The sequence below is a fragment of the Hemitrygon akajei genome, chromosome 15, assembly GCF_048418815.1.
Source record: "Hemitrygon akajei chromosome 15, sHemAka1.3, whole genome shotgun sequence".
Classification (NCBI taxonomy): Eukaryota; Metazoa; Chordata; class Chondrichthyes; order Myliobatiformes; family Dasyatidae; genus Hemitrygon; species Hemitrygon akajei.
In genome coordinates this window covers 54,174,186-54,195,606 of record NC_133138.1, presented here as the reverse complement: position 1 = coordinate 54,195,606, position 21,421 = coordinate 54,174,186, and the positions used below count along the sequence as shown (strand labels likewise).

Here is a 21,421-nt window from a genome sequence, read left to right as displayed (position 1 = left end):
GGATTTTTTTAAACTCTTTTTTTAAAAGCACAAACACATCTGCCCTAATTATGACAATAGTAAATTAACACTCAACTTGATTACACAAATGGTTCACCTCATCTGTGTTCAGTTATCTGAAGCTCATGCTGACATACTTCCCCCAAAGTCAAAACATTTACTTCTGTTTGCTTAATTGTGTGGGGATTCTCATTACTGTAGCAGATACTGATCTGCTTCCACTGTAGTTCTTACCGAGACATCATTATGTGATCAAAATTTCCTAGACCCAAGGCAAACTAAACTACCTGACTGCTAACTACTTCATTGTGGAGAACATTCAGATTCCCCACTCTCTCTCTCCCTACCACATCTTTTTCCACAAGGGAAGCCACATCATGTGTTGCTACTATCATTATGGTTATGCTATGGAATGTGTACTTCTATTGCTATACACTTCTCTTTAAATTGCAAAGGCAGCAACAAACTGTCTTGAGGAGATGTTAAATTGTATATAATCCAGCAACTGCTGTCATTTAAACTATTCTGGAGGACCAGAAAATATTTTAAGTGTTTATCCCAGTGTTAGTTTAGTATACCAAAAACAGATGATTTTTTTTGCACTAATAATTCTTAAAGAAAAAGGACAATGTCCTCCAAGGTGAAATGCAGTACACAGTGTTGCAAGATCATAAAACATCGCAGTAAGATTCTCATATTCATAAGACCGTAAGTCAGAAACAAGATTAGACTATTTGGCTCATAGCCAACTCTGCCATTCAATCATGACTGACTTAATTTCCCTCTCAATCCCATTTTCCAGCCTTCTCCCTGTAACTTCTGACACTTAATAATCACAAACCCATCAACCTCCACTTGACATGGCTTCCATAGTCATCTGTGTCTATGCATTCCACAGATTCATCAGTCTCTGGCAAAAGAAATTACTCCTCATCTCTGTTCTAGAGGGACATCCTTCTATTCGGAGTCTGTGCCTTTTGGTTCTAGACTCTCCCACTATTAGAACCATTCCATCCAAGTCTATTCTACCTAGGCCTTTCAATATTCGGTAGGTTTCAATGAAATCCTCCTTCATGCTTTTAAAGTCCAGCAAGTACGTGCCCAAAGCTACTCGTACATTAACCCTTTCATTCCCAGGGTAATTATTGTAAACCACAGTTACACCCTCTCTAGTATTTTTTAAGGATGCTGCTCATGATGCTTTAATTGTGATCTCAACAATGCCTTAACAAGCCTCAGCACTGCATCCTTGCTTTTAAGGACCATAAGGCATAGGAGCAGAATTAGGCTATTCAGCCCATTGAGAATGCTCCAGAATTATCCCTCTGAATTGCATTTTCCTAACTTCTCCCCATAACCTTTGAAACCCTGACTAATCAAGAACCTCTCAACCTCCACTTTAAATATACCCAATGACTTGGCCTCCACAGTAGCCTGTGACAATCAATTACACAGTTTCACCACCTTCTAGCTAAAGAAATTCCTCCTCATCTTTGTTCTAAATAGATGTCCCTCTATTCTGAGGCTGCGGCATCTGGTCCTAGACTCTTTCACCCAAGGAAACATCTTCTCCACATCCACTCTATCTAGGCTTTTCAATGTTCAGTAGGTTTCATTGAGATCCTTTGCATTCTTCTAAACTCCAGTAAGTACAAGACCTGAAATATCATACTACATACATTAACTCTCATACCTCGGATCATTCTTGTGAACCCCCTCTGAACCCTCTCCAATGCCGTATTTTTACTTAGATAAGGGCCCAAAACTGCTTATAACACTCCAAGTGTGGCCGACGAATGCTTATAAAGCCTCAGCTGTACATTCTTTCTTTTATATTCTATAATATAAATGGTAACATTGCATATGTCTTCCTTACCACCAACTCAATCTGCAAGTTAACCTTTAAGGGAATTCTGCATGAGCATTCCCAAGTCCTCCTGGACCGGTGATTTTTGAATTTTCTCCTGTTTAGAAAATCGTCTACACTAAACCTTTATTCCTTCTACCAAATGTGCACAAGCACATATTTCCCTTCATTATGTTCCATCTACCACTTTTTTCCTCCATTCTCGTAATCTGGCCAAGTCCTTCTGCAGACTCAAAGTTCAAAAGTTCTAAGTAAATTTATTATAAAAAGTACATATACGTCACCTTATACAGCCCTGAGTAAAAGGAATTCTACAGAATCAATGAAAGACATACCCAAAAGGATGGGCAAATAATCAATGTAGAAAAGACAACATACTGTGTAAATACAAAAATATATAATAATAATTGTCCAGCTATAAACAGGATAAATAAGAACAGCTTACTTAATAGATACAGCCATTCCAAACACATACACATACAGAAATCAAAGCATGAAAAAGACCAGAAACATGCTGAATTAAAAGAGGAAATTGACAGACAATGGAATGTGAACAGGGTATACATTCTCCATATTTGCAACTGGTATCATCCCAAAATCACTACACATTAGCATTAAACAATCAGGCCTTCACAACAATTATTATGTAAATCTCCAGAAGCCAGAATACTACACACCACTAAAATAGTCTGAAAGCTCCTTGCAATGAGTGTGCTTGGAAATGACTATACCACAGGTTTTACCAGCTTGAGCTGAGAGAGAAAAAATATATACTAATAATAAATATTGAGAACAGCATATGAAGAATCTTTTAAAGGAAGTCCAGAAGGATATGGGAACAGTTCAGCAATGGGGGTGAATGAAGTTATCTTGTCTGGTTCAAGAGCCCAATGGTTGTGGGACAATAAATGTCCCTTAACTGGTTGTGTATGTCCTGAAGCTCCTGTTGCTCCTTCCTGATAGCAGTAGCCTGATTCCTCAACACTACATGCCCTTCCACCTACCTTTGTACTGTCCACAAACTCGGCCATAAAGCCAACACTTCTGTCATCCAAATCATTGACATATAACTTGAAAAAAACGCAGTACCAACACTGACCCCTGTGTAACACCACTAGCCTCTAGCAACCAACCCAAACAGGCTCCCTTTATTCCCACTCTTTGCCTCCTTCCAGTCAGCCAATCTTCTATCCATGCTAGTATCTTCCCTGTAGTACATTATCTTATCATGCTGAGCACCTAGTCAAAGGCCTTCTGAAAATCCTAGTAAACAACTACTGACCATACTTTTGTCTATGCACCCTGTCATTTTCTCAAGGAATTCCAACAGGCAAGATTTGGCTTCAAGAATATCAAGCTGATTTTATGTAAAATGAAACTATTTTAACACATGTCTCCAAATAGCCTAAAACTTCATTATTGTAATGGATTCCAACATCTTCCCAAGCACTGAAGTCAGGCTAACTAGCCTATAATTTCCTTTCTTGTGCCTCCACCTTGTCTTAAAACTTCCAGACATTTGCAATTTTCCATTTCTCTGGAATCATTCCAGAATCTTGTGATTCTTGAAAGATCATTAATGCCTCCACAATCTCTCCAACTACTTTTTTCAGAACCCTAGGCTGCAATCCATCTGGTCCAGGTGACTTATCGACCTTAAGAACTTACAGCATCCCAATCACTTTCTCCATAATAATCGCAGCTACATTCACTTCTGCCCTCTGACACAACTGAAATTCTGGCATATTGCTCTCATCTTCCACAGCGAAGTCAGGCCCAACTAGCTGAATTTTCAAGAAAATAGTTAAAAAGGTACCAAAAAAAATTACAAACTAATGTTTAACTGAGCAACAAGTAAATGAAATACAGAACAAATTAAAACACTGCCTGTACTACTATAGTACTATAAAACTGAGAATTAGTTCCTAAGTTATCGACAGAGGAATTCATGCAGTGTACACCACCATGTTCTTTGGATCGACTGTGAGTTAACAAAATCAGCATTAACACCTAGTGCAGATAATGGACTGCCTTCATACAATACTTTCGATGATTGGATCCTCCAAATCTTCATTATCATTGTAGCATTCAAGATGATTGTTGATTCCTTCAAATTCTTCATAGCTCCTAACTTGTAGTAGTAAAACCATTTTACCCAGGGTCTTTTTACCTTTGCACTTTCTTAACTCTACCCATAAGGAACCTACAGCTTCTCATCCTATGTAACTTCATTTTTTTTTACCAACAGAGCCATCCCACCCCTCTATCTACCTGCCTGTCCTTCCAATACAATAAGCATCCTTGCATGTTAAGCTCGTAGCTGCGATCTTCTTTCAATCACAGCTCTGTGATGCCCACAACATCATAACTGCCAATTTCTCACTGTGCTATAACCGTGTCTACCCTATTTTGTATAATGTATGGATTCAAATATAATACCTTCAGTCCTGTATTCACTACCCTTTTTCTCCAATTTTGACTCCATGTTGCCAGAAGTTAAATTCTTACCAATTTCTAAACTTTCCATTTTATTCTGTATTCTGGAGATTTCATTAACTTCTCCTACACTCTCCTTCCCATTTACTTTATTCATACTTTTCCAAGCTGTTCAGTCAATATCCTGTTATTTAGTTTAAAGCCCTATTCACAGTTCTAGTTATGTGATTTGCCAGGACCCTGGTTCCAGCATAGTTCATTGGAACAGCTCTCCCTAACTTCCCCAATACTGGTGCCAATGTCCCACAAATTCAAACCCATTTCTCCCACACCAATCCTTGAGCCACATACTTACCTCTCTGATTTTATTTACTCTATGCCGATTTGCACAAAGCCCACGTAACGATCCACAGATTACCACCTATTTTGTTCAGCATTTTAGTTTGGGCCCCAGCTCCTCAAATTCACTGAGCAAAACCCTTTTCCTTTCTTCCCAAATCTCTGCAATCACATTTAGATGAGCCTAGGATGCTAACTATATGAAAAGTGTGTACGTGAGCTTGCGGCTGAGTCCTAAAGTAACACCTTTGCAAACCACTATCATGGAATTAAGTAGAAGGATTTACAAAAAGGCCCTTGAATGAAACAGAGGCTTATAGTTAGAATCCTCCTGCTGCTCAATATAAATTCTTTGGAAGCACTAACTGTTATATATACAAACTACAGAAGTCTAAAAAGATAGTTTAACTGAAAACTTAGTTAAGGAAAGCAAAGGGCCTTAAATGAAAAATTCATATCACAACAAGAAGGAAATGACCAGAGAGGATACTGGAATTTACATAAAATTCAAAGGTTAAAAACACTAACAACCACAGAAGGAAATGCAAGATTGGATAGTACTGTTGTGTTAGAAACTAGCTGCACAGCACGTGTGAAGATAAGGTTGGATGGTATAAGACCATAAGACAAAGGAGCAGAAGTCGGCCATTCGACCCATCGAGTCTGTTCCACCATTTCATCATGACCTGATCCAATCTCCCCTTTTGTCCCATTCCCCCACCTTCTTGCCATAACCTTTGATGCCCTGACTACTCAGATACCTATCAATCTCTGCCTTAAATACACCCAATGACTTGGCATCCACTGCCGCCCATAGTAACAAATTCCATAGATTGACCACCCTCTGGCTAAAAAATTTTTCCGCATCTCTGTTCTGAATGGGCGCCCTGCAATCCTTAAGTCATGTCCTCTTGTACTGGACACCCCCACCATGGGAAACAACTTCGCCACATCCACTCTGTCCATGCCTTTCAACATTTGAAATGTTTCTATGAGGTCCCCCCTCATTCTTCTAAACTCCAAGGAGTACAGTCCAAGAGCAGTTAAACGTTCCTCATATGTTAACCCTCTCATTCACAGAATAATTCTAGTGAATCTTCTCTGAACCCTCCCAAGTCCCATTGCATCTCAGAACTTTGAATTATCTCCCTATTTGAACAATAGTCTGCCCATTTATTTCTTCCACCAAAGTGCATGACCGTACACTTTCCGACATTGTAATTCATTTGCCACTTCTTCGCCCATTCCCCCAATCTATCCAAGTCTCTCTGCAGACTCTGTTTCCTCAGCACTACCAGCCCCTTCACCTATCATTGTATCATCAGCAAATTTAGCCACAAAGCCATCTATTCCATAATCTAAATCGTTGATATACAACGTAAAAAGAAGCGGCCCCAACACGGACCCATGTGGAACACCACTGGTAACCGGCAGCCAACCAGAATGGGATCCCTTTATTCCCACTCTCTGTTTCCTGCCAATCAACCAACGCTCTATCCACGTATGTAACTTTCCCATAATTCCATTGGCTCTTATCTTGTTTAGCACCTTGTGCGGCACCTTGTCAAAGGCCTTCTGAAAATCCAAATATACAACATTCACTGCATCTCCCTTGTCTAGCCTACTTGTAATTTCCTCAAAAAATTGTCAGGCAGGATTTTCCTTTAAGGAAACCATGCTGAGTTCTGCCTATCTTGTCATATGCCTCCAGGTACTCGGTAACCTCATCCTCGACAATCAACTCCAACAACTTCCCAACCGCCAATATCAAGCTAACAGTTTTATAATTTCCTTTTTGCTTCCTTGCCCCCTTCTTAAATAGCGGAGTGACATTTGCAATCTTCCAGTCCTCCGGAACCAGACCAGAATCTATCGACTTTTGAAAGATCATTGCTAATGCCTCCACAATCTCCACTGCAACTTCCTTCAGAACACAAAGGTGCATTACATCTGGTCCAGGAGATTTATCTACCCTTAGACCATTCAGCTTCCTGAGTACTTTCTCTGACGTAATTGTGACTGTGTACACTTCTCTTCCCTGACACTTGAATGTCCAGTATACTGCTAATGTCTTCCTCAGTGAAGACTGATGCAAAATACTCATTGTTCCTCCGCCATCTCCTTATTTCCCATTACAATTTAATGTTTAATTTAATGTATTAATGTTTCAATAAAGACAGTGAAAATATATCCTAAGTGATGAACAGAAATAGCATCCAAAGTTCAGCACAAAAATAATTATCCCAGAATAGCTGTACTCTGCTCTCGGTTAAGAACCAGAAAGCAAGGTGCCAATTATCCAGAGAACAGAATTCAAGGATTCTGTCTCCCACCATCTGACTGAATATAACCTGAGTTCTTGCTACAACACTCAAAAGGATTAAACAAAAACAAAGTTCATTGCATGCCTAAGGTATTATTAAAAACATTTCTCTCAAGAAATGATTAACACTTGTGCTTCCCCCCTTTCTGTTAAATAAGATGGTAAAATGCCATTTTATGTATCACCAGATTCCTTTACTGTGATCATCTGTACGTTTGTATTTTGTTAACGGATTTTGCATTTTAATATAAAATGATTAATAGCTATGCATACTCTAAGCTCATTCTTCTATTTTAAGTAAATCCTTTTTTAAAAAGATTCTTACTAAAAAGAATATTAACATGCTACAGATAGCAATCCATGCAAAGATGGAGATATACTAACTTGATTAGAGTATCCACCTAAAGGAAAGAAAGATGCAAATGAATTAATTATGATTTATTATTTTGGTTAATTATCTAACCAAAATATAAAGTTCCCCAACAACGAAATAACTGGGGAGAAAAAAAGAGATAAAATTCAAATGCATAGATGGAATGAAAAGATCTGCAGAACAGAATTTAATCACAATAGAATGACTGTAATGCCAAGGCTTACAGACAGATTATTTTGTTGTTTGCTTCTTTTTAAAATATCCTTTTCATCTTTGTTTACATTGTCTCATATGAAATTAATTCAAAAATCATTGGAACAATAGCATTCAGTACATTTTCATTTAACCAATGATGCAGATAATGTTTCATGTTTACTCACAGGATTAACAAGAAGTACGAAATTCAAAACAGATTGCAAGGACAAATATCCCAAAGCACAGCAAATTTGCAAGGCCACATCATTAATTAGACAGGCTTACTGACAAAAGTGAAAGATTGTATCTGCTTACATATTACAGCCTTCTGCTTTGTATAGGAATACATCATAATTATAGTTGTTTTTGAATATTTTAGCTGCACTTCAATAAATCCAAACCACTTCCTGTTCAAACTCTGTTCTTCTGAATGACACACATTATAATGATTTTGAGGAACAACGAAAGAAAAAGTTAAAGGCTGCTTCATAAAGTTTTGAATACATGGATACAATATATTGAAGTTTGCCCAATACTATAGAAGTTTGTTCTGTGATCAGGCAGTAATGAAGAAAAAAATACCCATTATATTCCAGCAATTGTGATATACCTACCTTTATAATAATCCATTTTATTGCAATGTGTTTTACATATTAAAAGTAACCATCCAGTAAATGGTAATTATTAGAAGTTATATAAAATCATAAGCATCACAAGAGAGATTTAATTATTTTACTACTGAACATGTTCATAACTCCCACAATATGTTGTGCAAGTGGAATTACTTTCAGGCAAGTAAAAAGCTACAAATCACAAGGTGAAATAGGCCTGTGGAAACAGCACAAAATAAGTAATTATGAATGGCAGACATTTTACACCTTGCCCAAATTTTCTTTTCCCATCAATCTCTGCATTCTTATCAAGATCTAGTTTCACCTCCTCGCATTTCAAAGTTTTCAAGTTTTTCTTTTACTGTTAGAATCAATACTTTAAAGGACGCTTCATTTCATGCTCATGTGGTTAACAGAAGCTCACGGTATAATCAAATACTAGCATCTCATTAACCAGCCCAATTTGGTTCTGCATGCATGCCTCAGTGAGATTTTATTACCCACCCATCCTTAGTTTTAAGATCGATCAAAATTATGTCAGTGTTTCAGTGCAATGAAAACAACATTCTACATCAGCAGATTTACACTATCATACATCTTCCTGACAACCAGGATCATCAAAGCTTGCTAACCAGAGCAGCAGTTAAGTATTCATGACACCCAATATAGGTACAGTTATATATATATGCCTTTCCAAGTATGGGCACACTTTAATGGGCACCAGTATAATATGATCCTGACCTGCAAGCTTATTTATAATTTCTTTAAAAGGAAGACGCACACAGCCTGGTATGTTACTGAAGCCAACTTCCAGTTCCTAAACAGTAATCCAATGCTATATTGTTGCACAAACTTAACTGAAAACATCATGGTCTAATCAAACACAAATGCAAATTTAAAAGATTAATTAAAATACAACAAATAATAGGCCAAGAAAATAAGCAGAATTAGTATTGGGACTTCTGCTTCAACTTGAAATGCAAATTTTCCAAATATAAAAGTATCAGTGAGTGAATTATACTTCAGTATTTTTCTCTTAAATAGCTATGAAATATAGCAAAAGCAAATTGTGAAGTTGCATAAGGCAGTGAACAGAGAAACATTTTGTTCATATCATTAAAAAGCAGAGCTCCTAGGGGGCTTGAAAATTTGTTTTTAATCAACAAACCAAAAGTGTTTGAACTACCATACATCATGCAGAAGGTATTTTGGTGCAATTTTTGTATTAACATATCAAGTGTTCTTTCATAAAGGCAGTGCCATTCGAGAGAGGAAATCCTACTGCTAAATTATTGTTTTTAAACTCCATTTCATCTGCAACTAAAGTGCATATAGTTTGACCTAAATAGCTCTGCCCATCCTACCGAAATATCTGAGCAAATAACATATCATTCACTTGTTTTAAATAAATTACTCAGAAACCTTAAACTTAGCAGTAGATCCTCCCTCTTTAGTACAGCAATTTGGAAGCTATCAACTATAAGGACTACACAGAGAGATCTGAAAGCGTGTTTTAACATACCCATTGGGATGCCGCAGTGTGGATGCAACTGAGCTGTGCTTTTCTGTGGCTGAGCCATATTTAAGTTGTGTCTGGTTTGCAGGTGCACTACTAGGCAAAGCAGAAGGTGGAGTGTACAATGAAACAGGTTTGTAGCTCACTGACTTTATTGGTGTCCCTGAATTTGAACTTTCCATTGTTATGGCACCAAAAGGTCTGGCTGTCTTATTCAATGGCATGCTGGAGTCAAACGAATACTTCGGAACGGGAGACGCAGCATATTTAAAACCCTGAGCAAAAAAAAACAACACAGAAAAACTCAACACCACAGGCAACATGCAGTTACACAGTAATCCAACAGCAAACTCAAGCAGTGTTAAATAATAAGTATAAATCACAAGAATATGATTACATAACACCACACAGAATTTAAAGTATCAGCAGCAAGAACATAGAATCAAAAGGCAAATCACTGCTGCACAAGTTGAAATAATTTCCTTTGCTGTCCTTGGAGAATAGTTTTTCCATAACAAACTTGATTAGCTGAACACAGGAATGTAATAAAAAGGAGTGTTTTGGCTCATTCAACAAGATTATGCATCTTTTTTTTTACCACAACACCATTTTCCTCCCCTATCCCAATCTTCATGACTCCTTTATTTTTCAAAAAAAGACTACTGATCTTTGTTAATGATGGAGACTCCACACAATCCTAGGGTAAGTTCATGTAACATTTGTCCACTTCCTGAACAAAGAAATGTGATGTTATTTCAGTCCTAAATGGTTTTTCCCTCATCTTGAGATTATGACAATGAGTTTACACTCATTAGCCAGAAAACATATGGTAAAAACATACAAATGTATTACAGTCATTTTAAAACAATTTTGACATATTAATCATAGCTTCTAGGATCACCAGTCCATTAAACTGAAGGAGTGCAAGGGGCCAAACAGCCTTTTCTTGTAATCAGAAGAATTCTATTATTCTATGGAGCGAGATGTGTGATTGAAGGGACTGTAACATTGTGAAAATGCATGATGTAAAATAGAGGCAAACTAGGTTACAAGTAGGTAGGTACAGTACACCCATACTACTTCAGATTCTGTTGGACAGCTTAAACATGATTTAGGTAATTAAAATTTCTCAAAACAGATGCAGCATTTTTTTGCTGTAAAGGACAGGCTTGTACACAGCTAGATTTAATTATTTCAAGATTGCTTTAAGATAACATTTGACCCAAAATTGTTTTGTGGGGGTGGATGTCCCATTCAGCATGACACGAGTTAAGAACAGATTCAGATTTTGTGGCTTAATGATGGCAAAACTTGTCAGTGTTCACCATTTTCCCACTTGAAACTGACAGTACCATCTGGCTTCCACAGGTGCAGAATTAGACAGCAACTTTGCTGGTGGAAACAATAATTAATCAGTGAGTTGATCTGGACTTAGAAACATAGAAAATAGGTGCAGGAGTAGGCCATTCGGCCCTTCGAGTCTGCACCGCCATTCAGTATGATCATGGCTGATCATCCAACTCAGAATCCTGTACCTGCTTTCTCTCCATACCCCCTGATCCCTTTAGCCTCAAGGGCCATATCTAACTCCCTCTTAAATATAGCCAATGAACCGGCCTCAACTGTTTCCTGTGGCAGAGAATTCCACAGATTCACCACTCTCTGTGTGAAGAAGTTTCTCCTCATCTCGGTCCTAAAAAGCTTCCCCTTTATCCTTAAACTGTGACCCCTCATTCTGGACTTCCCCAACATTGGGAACAATCTTCCTGGATTTAGCCTGTCCAATCCCTTTAGAATTTTATATGTTTCAATAAGATCCCCTCTCAGTCTTCTAAATTCCAGTGAGTATAAGCCCAGTCGGTCCAGTCTTTCTTCATATGAAAGTCCTGCCATCCCAGGAATCAATCTGGTGAACCTTCTTTGTACTCCCTCTATGGCAAGAATGTCTTTAACTATTTACAAACTATTTAGCCTGAGAGAGCACGAGGCCGAAAAGAGAGAAAAGAAAATTAAAATGAATATGAATTATTTATTATTGGCTGAAATATTTACAAGCTTTGTAACTGAAATTTTAGAATTTATTTACCTATCTGGATGTAAGATAATATCACATCATTATGTAGTTAAAGTATTATCAGTAGTGTATGTCAGAAATCCCCTATAATTGATCCCAAAAAATCTACCACCCCCAAAACTGAATTAGATCACAGAGATACTTGACTGTTACTTTGCTTTCTTGAAGGTTAACAGGGCACACTGCCACACTATCCCTGTGTATACAAGACTAGGTTTGGTCAAGATCAAGTTGTTTCATCTTGATCTCACACTACATGAAACCTTCGGTTTCCCTCACTCATTCACACTGTTTTACAATGTTGGGTGGGAGAAAAAGAAGCATCAGCAGTCATGTTCTAGTCAAGTCCTGAGCCTGATATTCCAGTCCTTGCCAATTAATCCAATGTTTTATAATCAGAAATGGCTTCCACTTGCAGGCCTACAGTGAAACCACACTAGTGCACACATGGGCAAACTGTTCCAGGAAATGATGACTGCCTGTGAAAATAAAAACCTCCTGTCATCTCATCCAAGATTTGCTTTCATAATTTGAAGCCCTCTAGCTGGCTTTTCTACACCCACCACCCAAATAGATAGAATTGGTTCTCTTCCAATACGTAATAATTAAAATCATATCCATTAGTTTATGCTTTTGCAGAGTAAAGATACTAATCCCCATCATTTGAGGATTCCTAAGCTAGATACATATACAAGTCAGTTTCCAACCAGCGTCCCTGTAGAAGTTACAATTTGAACCTTCAATGTTATATTTGATTATTCTAGCTGAACACCAACACACCATTAGTTAATAGTCTATACTCTGCTTATTAATAAGAACTTAGTAGTAGCATAGAAACAAATGAAAAAAGTTAAAACCTGAAGAACGTTCTGAAAATGCAAATAAATCTGCAATTTGCATATTGGTTGAAGGGGATCTTTCAGTGAAAATGTCAACTTTCATTTCTGTGATATTAAAGCATTTTCTACTTGAAGATGCCATCAACAGTTATTACTGTCACTACAAGGGGCCTCCCATCATGTGTCTGGCAAGGATCTTCAACTAATTTGATTTGTTTCATGGCTAAATGATGCATTTCCAAGACTCTTTTAACTCTTTGGTATCAGTAAGTCACTGAACAAATGACAAGCCTTAAGTAGATTCCCATCAAATGAAAGCATGCAACATGACTCAGATTTAGAATGCCTAGAAGCTTAAAACTTCAGACAGATGCTAACCCAACCTAAATAAATGTATCTACATAGCATTGTTATTGCAGTAAACATCCAGAGGTGCCTAACAGAAACATTATCAGATAAAGTTAAAGCTTCTGTATGGCATCAGAATGGTCAATCATTATCTTGGTCAAGGGCCCAGTATTTAAAAGGAAAATTATTAGAGGACATTGGGGAGAGAAATACAGGGACTGGGCTGGTTGCAGCACTTGACACACTGAAGTTCAGTTTCTGAGTTTTAATGTAATATAATTGAAGAGGAGATTAGGGAGGGAATTTGAGAACAAAGAAAAAAATCAATAGTAAAGCAATTAAGATTGTAAGAAGTCAGAACTAGAGAAGCACAAAGTCTGTGAGCTTGAAGAAATTACACAAATAGGGAGGGGCAAAACCATGGAGGGAATTGGAGGCAAGGCCAAGTATTTTTAATCTTTGAGATTCTGCCAAACCAGGAATACTGTTTGGTCGGTGATTTCATGGGAATGACATTTGATGCAAGTCAGGAGACAGGATGAGACAGAATATGCAGCGTGGTGGAAGGAAAGAAGCTACAAGAGCATGAGAAGTCCAGAAATAACAAAAGCAGAGAGAAGTGTTCTGCCATAGCACTTAACTTTTTAAAGAACATAGTTTAAAAGATGTTTGTCTTTTCAGTGCTTCTGCGTTTAATAAAAGACACTGAAGCATAAGTAATACATCTCATTTTGAGACTTGTATGCACATTTTCAAATCAGATTGCTAGTGAGCAAGATGAATTGACAAAATTGATTATTTGACTACATATCCATCCTGAAGTGCACTCTGCATTGTCATTCTGTGGTGACACATTTTCTTCATATATCATAAGACCATAAGACATAGGAGCAGAGTTAGGCCATTCAGTCCATCAAATCTGCTTTACCATGGCTGATTTATTTTCCCTCTCAACTACATTCTCCTGCTTTCTCCCCATAACCTTTGATGCCCTGACTAATCAAGAATGATCCAATATGCCCAATGAATTGGCTTCCATAGCCATCTGCAGCAATGAATTCCAAAAATTCACCACCCTATGGCTAAAGAAATTCCTCCTCATCTCTGTTCTAAATGGACGTCTCTCTATTCTGAGGCTGTACCCTCTGCTACTAGACTCTCTCACTATAGGCTACATCTTCACCCACTCTATCACCCACCCTTTCAATATTCGAAAGGTTTCAACAAGATTCACCCTCCCTATACTTCTAAATTCCAGTGAGTACAGGGTCAGAGCCATCAATTGCTCCTTCTATTTTAACTGTTTTATTCCCAGAAACATTCCAGAGAACCTCCTCTAGATCCCCTCTCATGGCAGTACATCTTTTCTTATATAAGGGGCCCAAAACTGCTCACAATACTCCAAGTACAGTCACACTGATGCCTTATAAAGTGTCAGCAGTATTAAAACATAGAAAACAACCCAATTTGTCCATGCCAGAGAGTTGTCTACTTAAGCTATTCCCATTTTTCTACATTTAGCCCATACCCCTCTAAATCTTTCATATCCATCAACCTGTCCAAGCATCTTTTAAATGCTTGTATTGCTCCAACTCTACCAGCACCTCTGGCAGCTCATTCCATATAAGCACCACTCTCCATATGAAAAAGTTTCCCCTTTGTAACCTTTTGCATGGTTACCCAGAAATTGAATGATGTACAACCTTTTAGCTTGGATTGGTTTTGTAACTAATATCAGTTGTATAAGAGTTGTGTACTTGGGTAAGAGTGACCATAATATGGTGGAATTCTTCATTAAGATGGAGAGTGACATAGTTAATTCTGAAACAAAGGTTCTGAACTTAAAGAAGGGTAACTTTGAAGGTATGAGACGTGAATTAGTTAAGATAGACTGGCAAATGATACATAAAGGGTTGACAGTGGATATGAAATGGCAAGCATTTAAAGATCGCATGGATGAACTACAACAATTGTTCATCCCAGTTTGGCAAAAGAATAAACCAGGGAAGGTAGTGCACCCATGGCTGACAAGGGAAATAGGGATAGTATCAAGTCCAAAGAAGAAACATATAAATTAGCAAAAAAAAAACGTGGCACACCTGAGAACTGGGAGAAATTCAGAGACCAGCAGAGGAGGACAAAGGGCTTAATTAGGAAAGGGAAAAAAGATTATGAGAGAAAGCTGGCAGGGAACATAAAAACTGACTGTAAAAGCTTTTATAGATACGTGAAAAGAAAAAGATTGGTCAAGACAAATGTAGGTCCTTTACAGTCACAAACAGGTGAATTGATCATAGGGGATAAAGACATGGCAGACCAATTGAATAACTACTTTGATTCTGTCTTCACTAAGAAGAAGATAAATAATCTTCCGGAAATAGTAAGGGACCGAGGGTCTAGTAAGATGGAGGAACTGAGGGAAATACATGTTAGTAGGGAAGTGGTGTTAGGCAAATTGAAGGGATTAAAGGCAGATAAATCCCCAGGGCCAGATGGTCTGCATCCCAGAGTGCTTAAGGAAGTAGCCCAAGAAATAGTGGATACATTAGTGATAATTTTTCAAAACTCCTTAGATTCTGGATTAGTTTCTGAGGATTGGAGGGTGGCTAATGTAACCCCACTTTTTAAAAAAGGAGGGAGAGAGAAACCGGGGAATTATAGACCGGTTAGTCTGACATCGGTGGTGGGGAAAATGCTAGAGTCGGTTATCAAAGATGTGATAACAGCATATTTGGAAAGAGGTGAAATCATCAGCCAAAGTGAGCATGGATTTGTGAAAGGAAAATCATGTCTGACGAATCTTGTAGAATTTTTTGAAGATGTAACTAGTAGAGTGGATAGGGGAGAGCCAGTGGATGTGGTATATTTAGATTTTCAAAAGGCTTTTGACAAGGTCCCACACAGGAGATTAGTGTGCAAACTTAAAGCACATGGTATTGGGGGTATGGTATTGATGTGGATAGAGAATTGGTTGGCAGACAGGAAGCAAAGAGTTGGAGTAAACGGGACCTTTTCAGAATGGCAGGCAGTGACTAGTGGGGTACCGCAAGGCTCAGTGCTGGGACCCCAGTTGTTTACAATATATATTAATGATTTAGACGAGGGAATTAAATGCAGCATCTCCAAGTTTGCGGATGACACGAAGCTGGGCAGCGGTGTTAGCTGTGAGGAGGATGCTAAGAGGATGCAGGGTGACTTGGATAGGTTAGGTGAGTGGGCAAATTCATGGCAGATGCAATTTAATATGGATAAATGTGAGGTTATCCACTTTGGTTGCAAGAACAGGAAAATAGATTATTATCTGAACGGTGGCTGATTAGGAAAAGGGGAGATGCAACGAGACCTGGGTGTCATTGTACACCAGTCATTGAAGGTGGGCATGCAGGTACAGCAGGCGGTGAAAAAGGCAAATGGTATGTTGGCATTCATAGCAAAAGGATTTGAGTACAGGAGCAGGGAGGTTCTACTGCAGTTGTACAAGACCTTGGTGAGACCGCACCTAGAATATTGTGTGCAGTTTTGGTCCCCTAATCAGAGGAAAGACATTCTTGCCATAGAGGGAGTACAGAGAAGGTTCAGCAGATTGATTCCTGGGATGGCAGGACTTTCATATGAAGAAAGACTGGATTGACTAGGCTTATATTCACTGGAATTTAGAAGATTGAGGGGGGATCTTATTGAAATGTATAAAATTCTAAAGGGATTGGACAGGCTAGATGCAGGAAGATTGTTTCCGATGTTGGGGAAGTCCAGAACGAGGGGTCACAGTTTAAGGATAATGGGGAAGCCTTTTAGGACCGAGATGAGGAAAAACTTCTTCACGCAGAGAGTGGTGAATCTGTGGAATTCTCTGCCACAGGAAACAGTTGAGGCCGGTTCACTGGCTATACTTAAGAGGAAGTTAGATATGGCCCTTGTGGTTAACGGGATCAGGGGGTATGGAGAGAAAGCAGGTACAGGGTTCTGAGTTGGATGATCAGCCATGATCATACTGAATGGCGGTGCAGGCTCGAAGGGCCGAATGGCCTACTCCTGCACCTATTTTCTATGTTTCTATGTATTTATTTATTATTTCCCAAATGAAGCCATGATCCATTGTACACACATTTCACTTATCTTAATGATGCAACCCCCAAACAGGTCTGGCCCAGTGCCAGAGCCCAAGGGTAAATTCTGACTTTTGGTACAGTACACGTGGAGTCGGTACATTCTCCCTATGAGCACATGCATTTCATCCACATTCTCCTTTTTCCCTCCCACATCCCAAAACAGATATGTTGGTAGGTTAAATTGGCCAATGGAAATTATTCTGAGTGTGCAGGTTAGTGGTAGATTTGCATGGAGTCAGATAATGTGGACAGAAAAGAAGGGACAAATGTTGGATTTTTATAAAATGGCTCCTGCAGGCTCGATAGGTTGAAGAGCCTGTTTCTGTGTTGCATCTTGCCATAATAATATTTAGGTTTTCAAACAAGGCAGGAGACATCTGTTTAATGGAAACTTAAAGGCTACCATCAGGGATCAGAGACCACATTGGAGACAATCACATTAAGCCTCATGTAAGAACTGTACAAAAGGTTCCTTGTGTTTCTTTGGATTTTCCATCTCCCAACATTCGAGCGTGATCATGATCCTAATGTTCTCTGATCATAACAGTCAATCAGTTCCTCAACTCATATTTAGAGCTCATACTGTATTCCCATGATCTGGTCTGGTCCAAATATTAAGATCACAATCCTCCCCAAAATTCAAACACACGTTCCCCACAAACTGACTGGGCTTCTTCTAATCAACAACCATTGTCTGCAGTGTACCTCTGTTTATTCCAGATTGGAACTTCCACCTACTGTGCTTCATCCACTTAAGGCACCTTTCCTGATGTGACAAATAAAGCTAATCTTTGTTTCTAATCCTTCTTACCTGCCAGTGAAGCCTTCCATTTCCAGTTTTTAAAATAGACCTTGCTTATATACTTGTGCCACTTTTTGCACACACCCTGGCTCCTCTGAACAAGATCCCCATTATCTTCAGGTAGCCAGACTGAACTGTGAAAGGGTGGAGGACAAGTTGAGACTGGTCACAGATGCTGATCTATGATGGGACTTGACCTTGGATCCAAGTAGTAGACAGCAACATTGTGTGTGAACAGGGAGATTTTGATCTGAGTTTGCCTACTGCCTGGCATTAACACCACTCTTTATTTACCTTATTTTATTTAGAAATACTGCATGATAACAGCCGAGAGAGATAGGGCAAATTTGTCTGACTCCAGAATTGATGGGGAAACCTGTCTCCCACCCATTGATTAGACCACTATTAGCGAGCAGGTAGGACCAGTTCTCTATTCCCTCCCCAAAGCCTACCTTGGAGAGCGTGTTTTTCCATTACACGAGTAATATCCTGTCAAATATCTTGCCTCAGCTATCCAGTTAAGTGTGCCTCTTCTTTCCTCACTCTCTAAACAATGCAGGACAGTCAGAGATTTTTCTGCTAAGTACACCGTAGGTCTAGTCGGCTGTACCAGAATACGTATCCCAGAACAGACGTGATCTGTCTGGCGATGACCTTGGATCCTGTGTCCACATTCAACAGTGAACTGGGCTGCCATCGACTGGCTCTCTCCTCTTTCTGATTGCATACAACGATGATGATGCCCTTCCCCATGGATTTTGACACACTGCCAATGAGAAAATGCGCTGTGCACACCAAACAGGTCTGGGCCGATCCAGTCCCAACAACTCAGTTTTTGGAAGTTTGATTCAGTTTAAGGGATGAAAACAAGTTTGTCATCTCCTCCAAATTCAGTGGCTGGTCTGGTCTCTCCTGCTTGCTGCTGTTTAAGATCTCTATGATAGAGGAAATGGGAGACTGTGCTGTCTGAACCCATTCTACTACATAGACTGACACATCGGGATCTGCAGATCCGCAAAAATGTCTGCTGATCCGGTTGTTACAGCACTGTTCTTTTCCTTACAACTGTGACCCTTTGGGTCACATCATGCTCCAGTGGGCAGACTCTAGATGGAATCACAATCTCAGTGGATTCCATTACCAAGAAGAAAGCTTGCCAGTTCCTCGCCACTTATTGGGCGTTTGGGAAGTGACTGGCTGCTGTGTCTCAGGCAGGTTTTTAAAGTGATTAATGATCAAAGCATTGCCGAGACCTACCGAGGTCAGACCTGCACTTCACACTTGAAGGGCAGTGACGTGGGCAGTTGACAGGATTCCAGAGAGGCAGTGTACGGGAACCCCGTGGTGAACAGGCAGCAGGACGAGGCACGAGCCGATGTTTGGCTCCATATCGCCAACTAAAGCTCCCATTGTTCGCTGATTAAAGCGACGAGGGAGGTTGAAGCATTGAAGCGATTGCTGAGGGGTGAGTGTGGCTCTGTACTGGAGGAGAAAAGGTCTTTCAAAGTTGTAATTTTACCCACCTCTTATCACTATTTCTGCCAGATCATTCTACCTACCCACAACCCTGTGTGAGAACATAACCCCTCAGGTCCTCTTTAAACCCTTCGCTCGCTACCGATAAATCTAAGCCTTTCATATTTAGAAAGAAATCTGGGAAAAAAAGACCATGCTCACTTACATTATCAGTGTTATTCAGGGAACTACTGTATGTACTTGTATTCCATTGTCTCTGTTCTACAAAATACCCCAGCAACCTGCCAGCTACTCCAAGTTGTCCTGATGGCATGAACATCAATTTCTCTAACTTCCGGTGATTTTCCCACTCCCCTTCCCTCTTTGTCAATTCCTCACTCTAGCTCCCCTCTTACCTCCACTCTTTTCCTCACCTGCCCATTACCTCTGTCTGGTGCCCCCTCATCCCTTACCCCCAAGGTCAATTCTCCTGTCTTATCAGATTCCTTCTTCTCCAGCTCTTTACCTTTCCTATCACCTCCCATCTACTTATTTCATTCCCCCCTCCCCCACCCATCTTCACCTATCACCTTCTCGATTGTACTCGTTCCCCTCCCCCCACCTTCTTATTCTGGTTCCTTCCCCCTTCCTTTCCAGTCCTGATGAAAGGTCTTGGCCTGAAATGCTGACTGTTTATTTATTTCCATAGAAGCCATGCAATCTGCTGAATCCCGTCAGCATTTCCTGTGTGTTGTCGCAAAGGATTTAGCCCTTTATGTTCAATGTTTTTGTCTCTTGTTAGCAGAAACATAATTAATACTTGGGACTTTGATTTGTGCATAAATGAACCACTCCTTTTGGTATGTAAATAATTAATAATGTTAAACAAGGTTTCAGAAAAGTAAACAGTATTCAATAATAACTCGAGTTGTTATTTCTCCATCCCTTTCCATATTGCACTCGAAGCCTCTACAAAATACTATCTCAAGTCCATTAGTTCTATCAAGGGGACACAAAATATTTATCTAACCTTAAAACTTCAGTTTATTTTCATAGAACTAAATGTTCAATATATTAAGGACTTCTGAATTAAAACTATGATTCAAAAATGTGGGTGTGGACAAGTTTGGTGTACAAATGATGCATGAGATATGGAACAATATACTCCAGAGGATGGAGTCATACCTCACAAAGAAAGAATTTTATTATGGTTGTTTGAGGTCAAGCATTGCATTGCCATGACAACCACCTTCCAATGCTTCAATAATCTTTCATCAACAAGTCAAAATAAGCTGATAACGGCACAGTTCAATTCTATTTACAAATCTTCGGCACATGAAGCAGTCCATGCCTGCATGAGACAAGATCAAGGCACCACTCAAACACAAGACTGCGTGGAAAGTAACATTCACACCACAGAAATGTGAGTCAATGATGATCTCCAACAAGGGAGTGGAACCACCGGTGTTCTCTAGATTTTCAATGCATTTTTATGTTGTACATGACAGAATCATCACTGGATCAACTAACCAGCCACAATAACCAAAAACAAAGGAATATGCAGGTCAGACTGCAACTATGAGAAAAGAAACAGGATTACATGTTTCAAGTCAAAATTCCTTTGTCAAAACTAGGACAGAAAGAAGCAGTAGTGTGGAGGGAGAGCTGGTAGGGAGAACGTCTCTGATCAGGTAATCCAGAGTGACCTTGACAATAAACCATAAATATGGTTATCTGGTCACTGAGTAAATGGGAGCAGCTAGAATGAAAAAAAAAACAAAAAAACATAAATTTTAAAAATTGTAGAAACTGTAAAAGTGAAATGTTAACCATTTCACTCCAAAAGATGATTACTTGCTGAGTATTTCTAGAATTTAATGTGTTTTTTAAAAATGTTCACACATGTAAGTACATAGCCACATGAATATTTTGAGAACTTGAATATTCTGTGGTGAGCAAAACCTGACCACTATCCTGCAGACAAACCTAGATTATGATTAAATTTTGTCTACTTGCCTGGATAATTGCAGATTTGCTTTTAGGAAGCTTGACACCAAGTCAAAGCAGCCCATTTGCTTAGGACCCTAACCACTGCCTCAAATGCACCTTTCCTCCATCACCAGTCCATGCTGGT

The 21,421-nt window shown here is 39.2% G+C and overlaps 1 protein-coding gene across 1 annotated transcript in view; it reads right to left on the bottom strand.

The window, feature by feature from the left end:
• Positions 1 to 21,421, bottom strand: part of pdlim7 (PDZ and LIM domain 7) — a 151,494-nt gene that overhangs the window by 73,268 nt on the left and 56,805 nt on the right. Inside the window, exons 4-6 of the mRNA XM_073067020.1 lie at positions 9,667 to 9,935; positions 7,429 to 7,459; positions 7,350 to 7,366 (exon numbers count right to left, since the gene is read on the bottom strand). Of these exons, the coding sequence (XP_072923121.1) occupies positions 7,350 to 7,366; positions 7,429 to 7,459; positions 9,667 to 9,935 (317 nt within the window). The remainder of the gene's footprint in view (positions 1 to 7,349; positions 7,367 to 7,428; positions 7,460 to 9,666; positions 9,936 to 21,421) is intronic.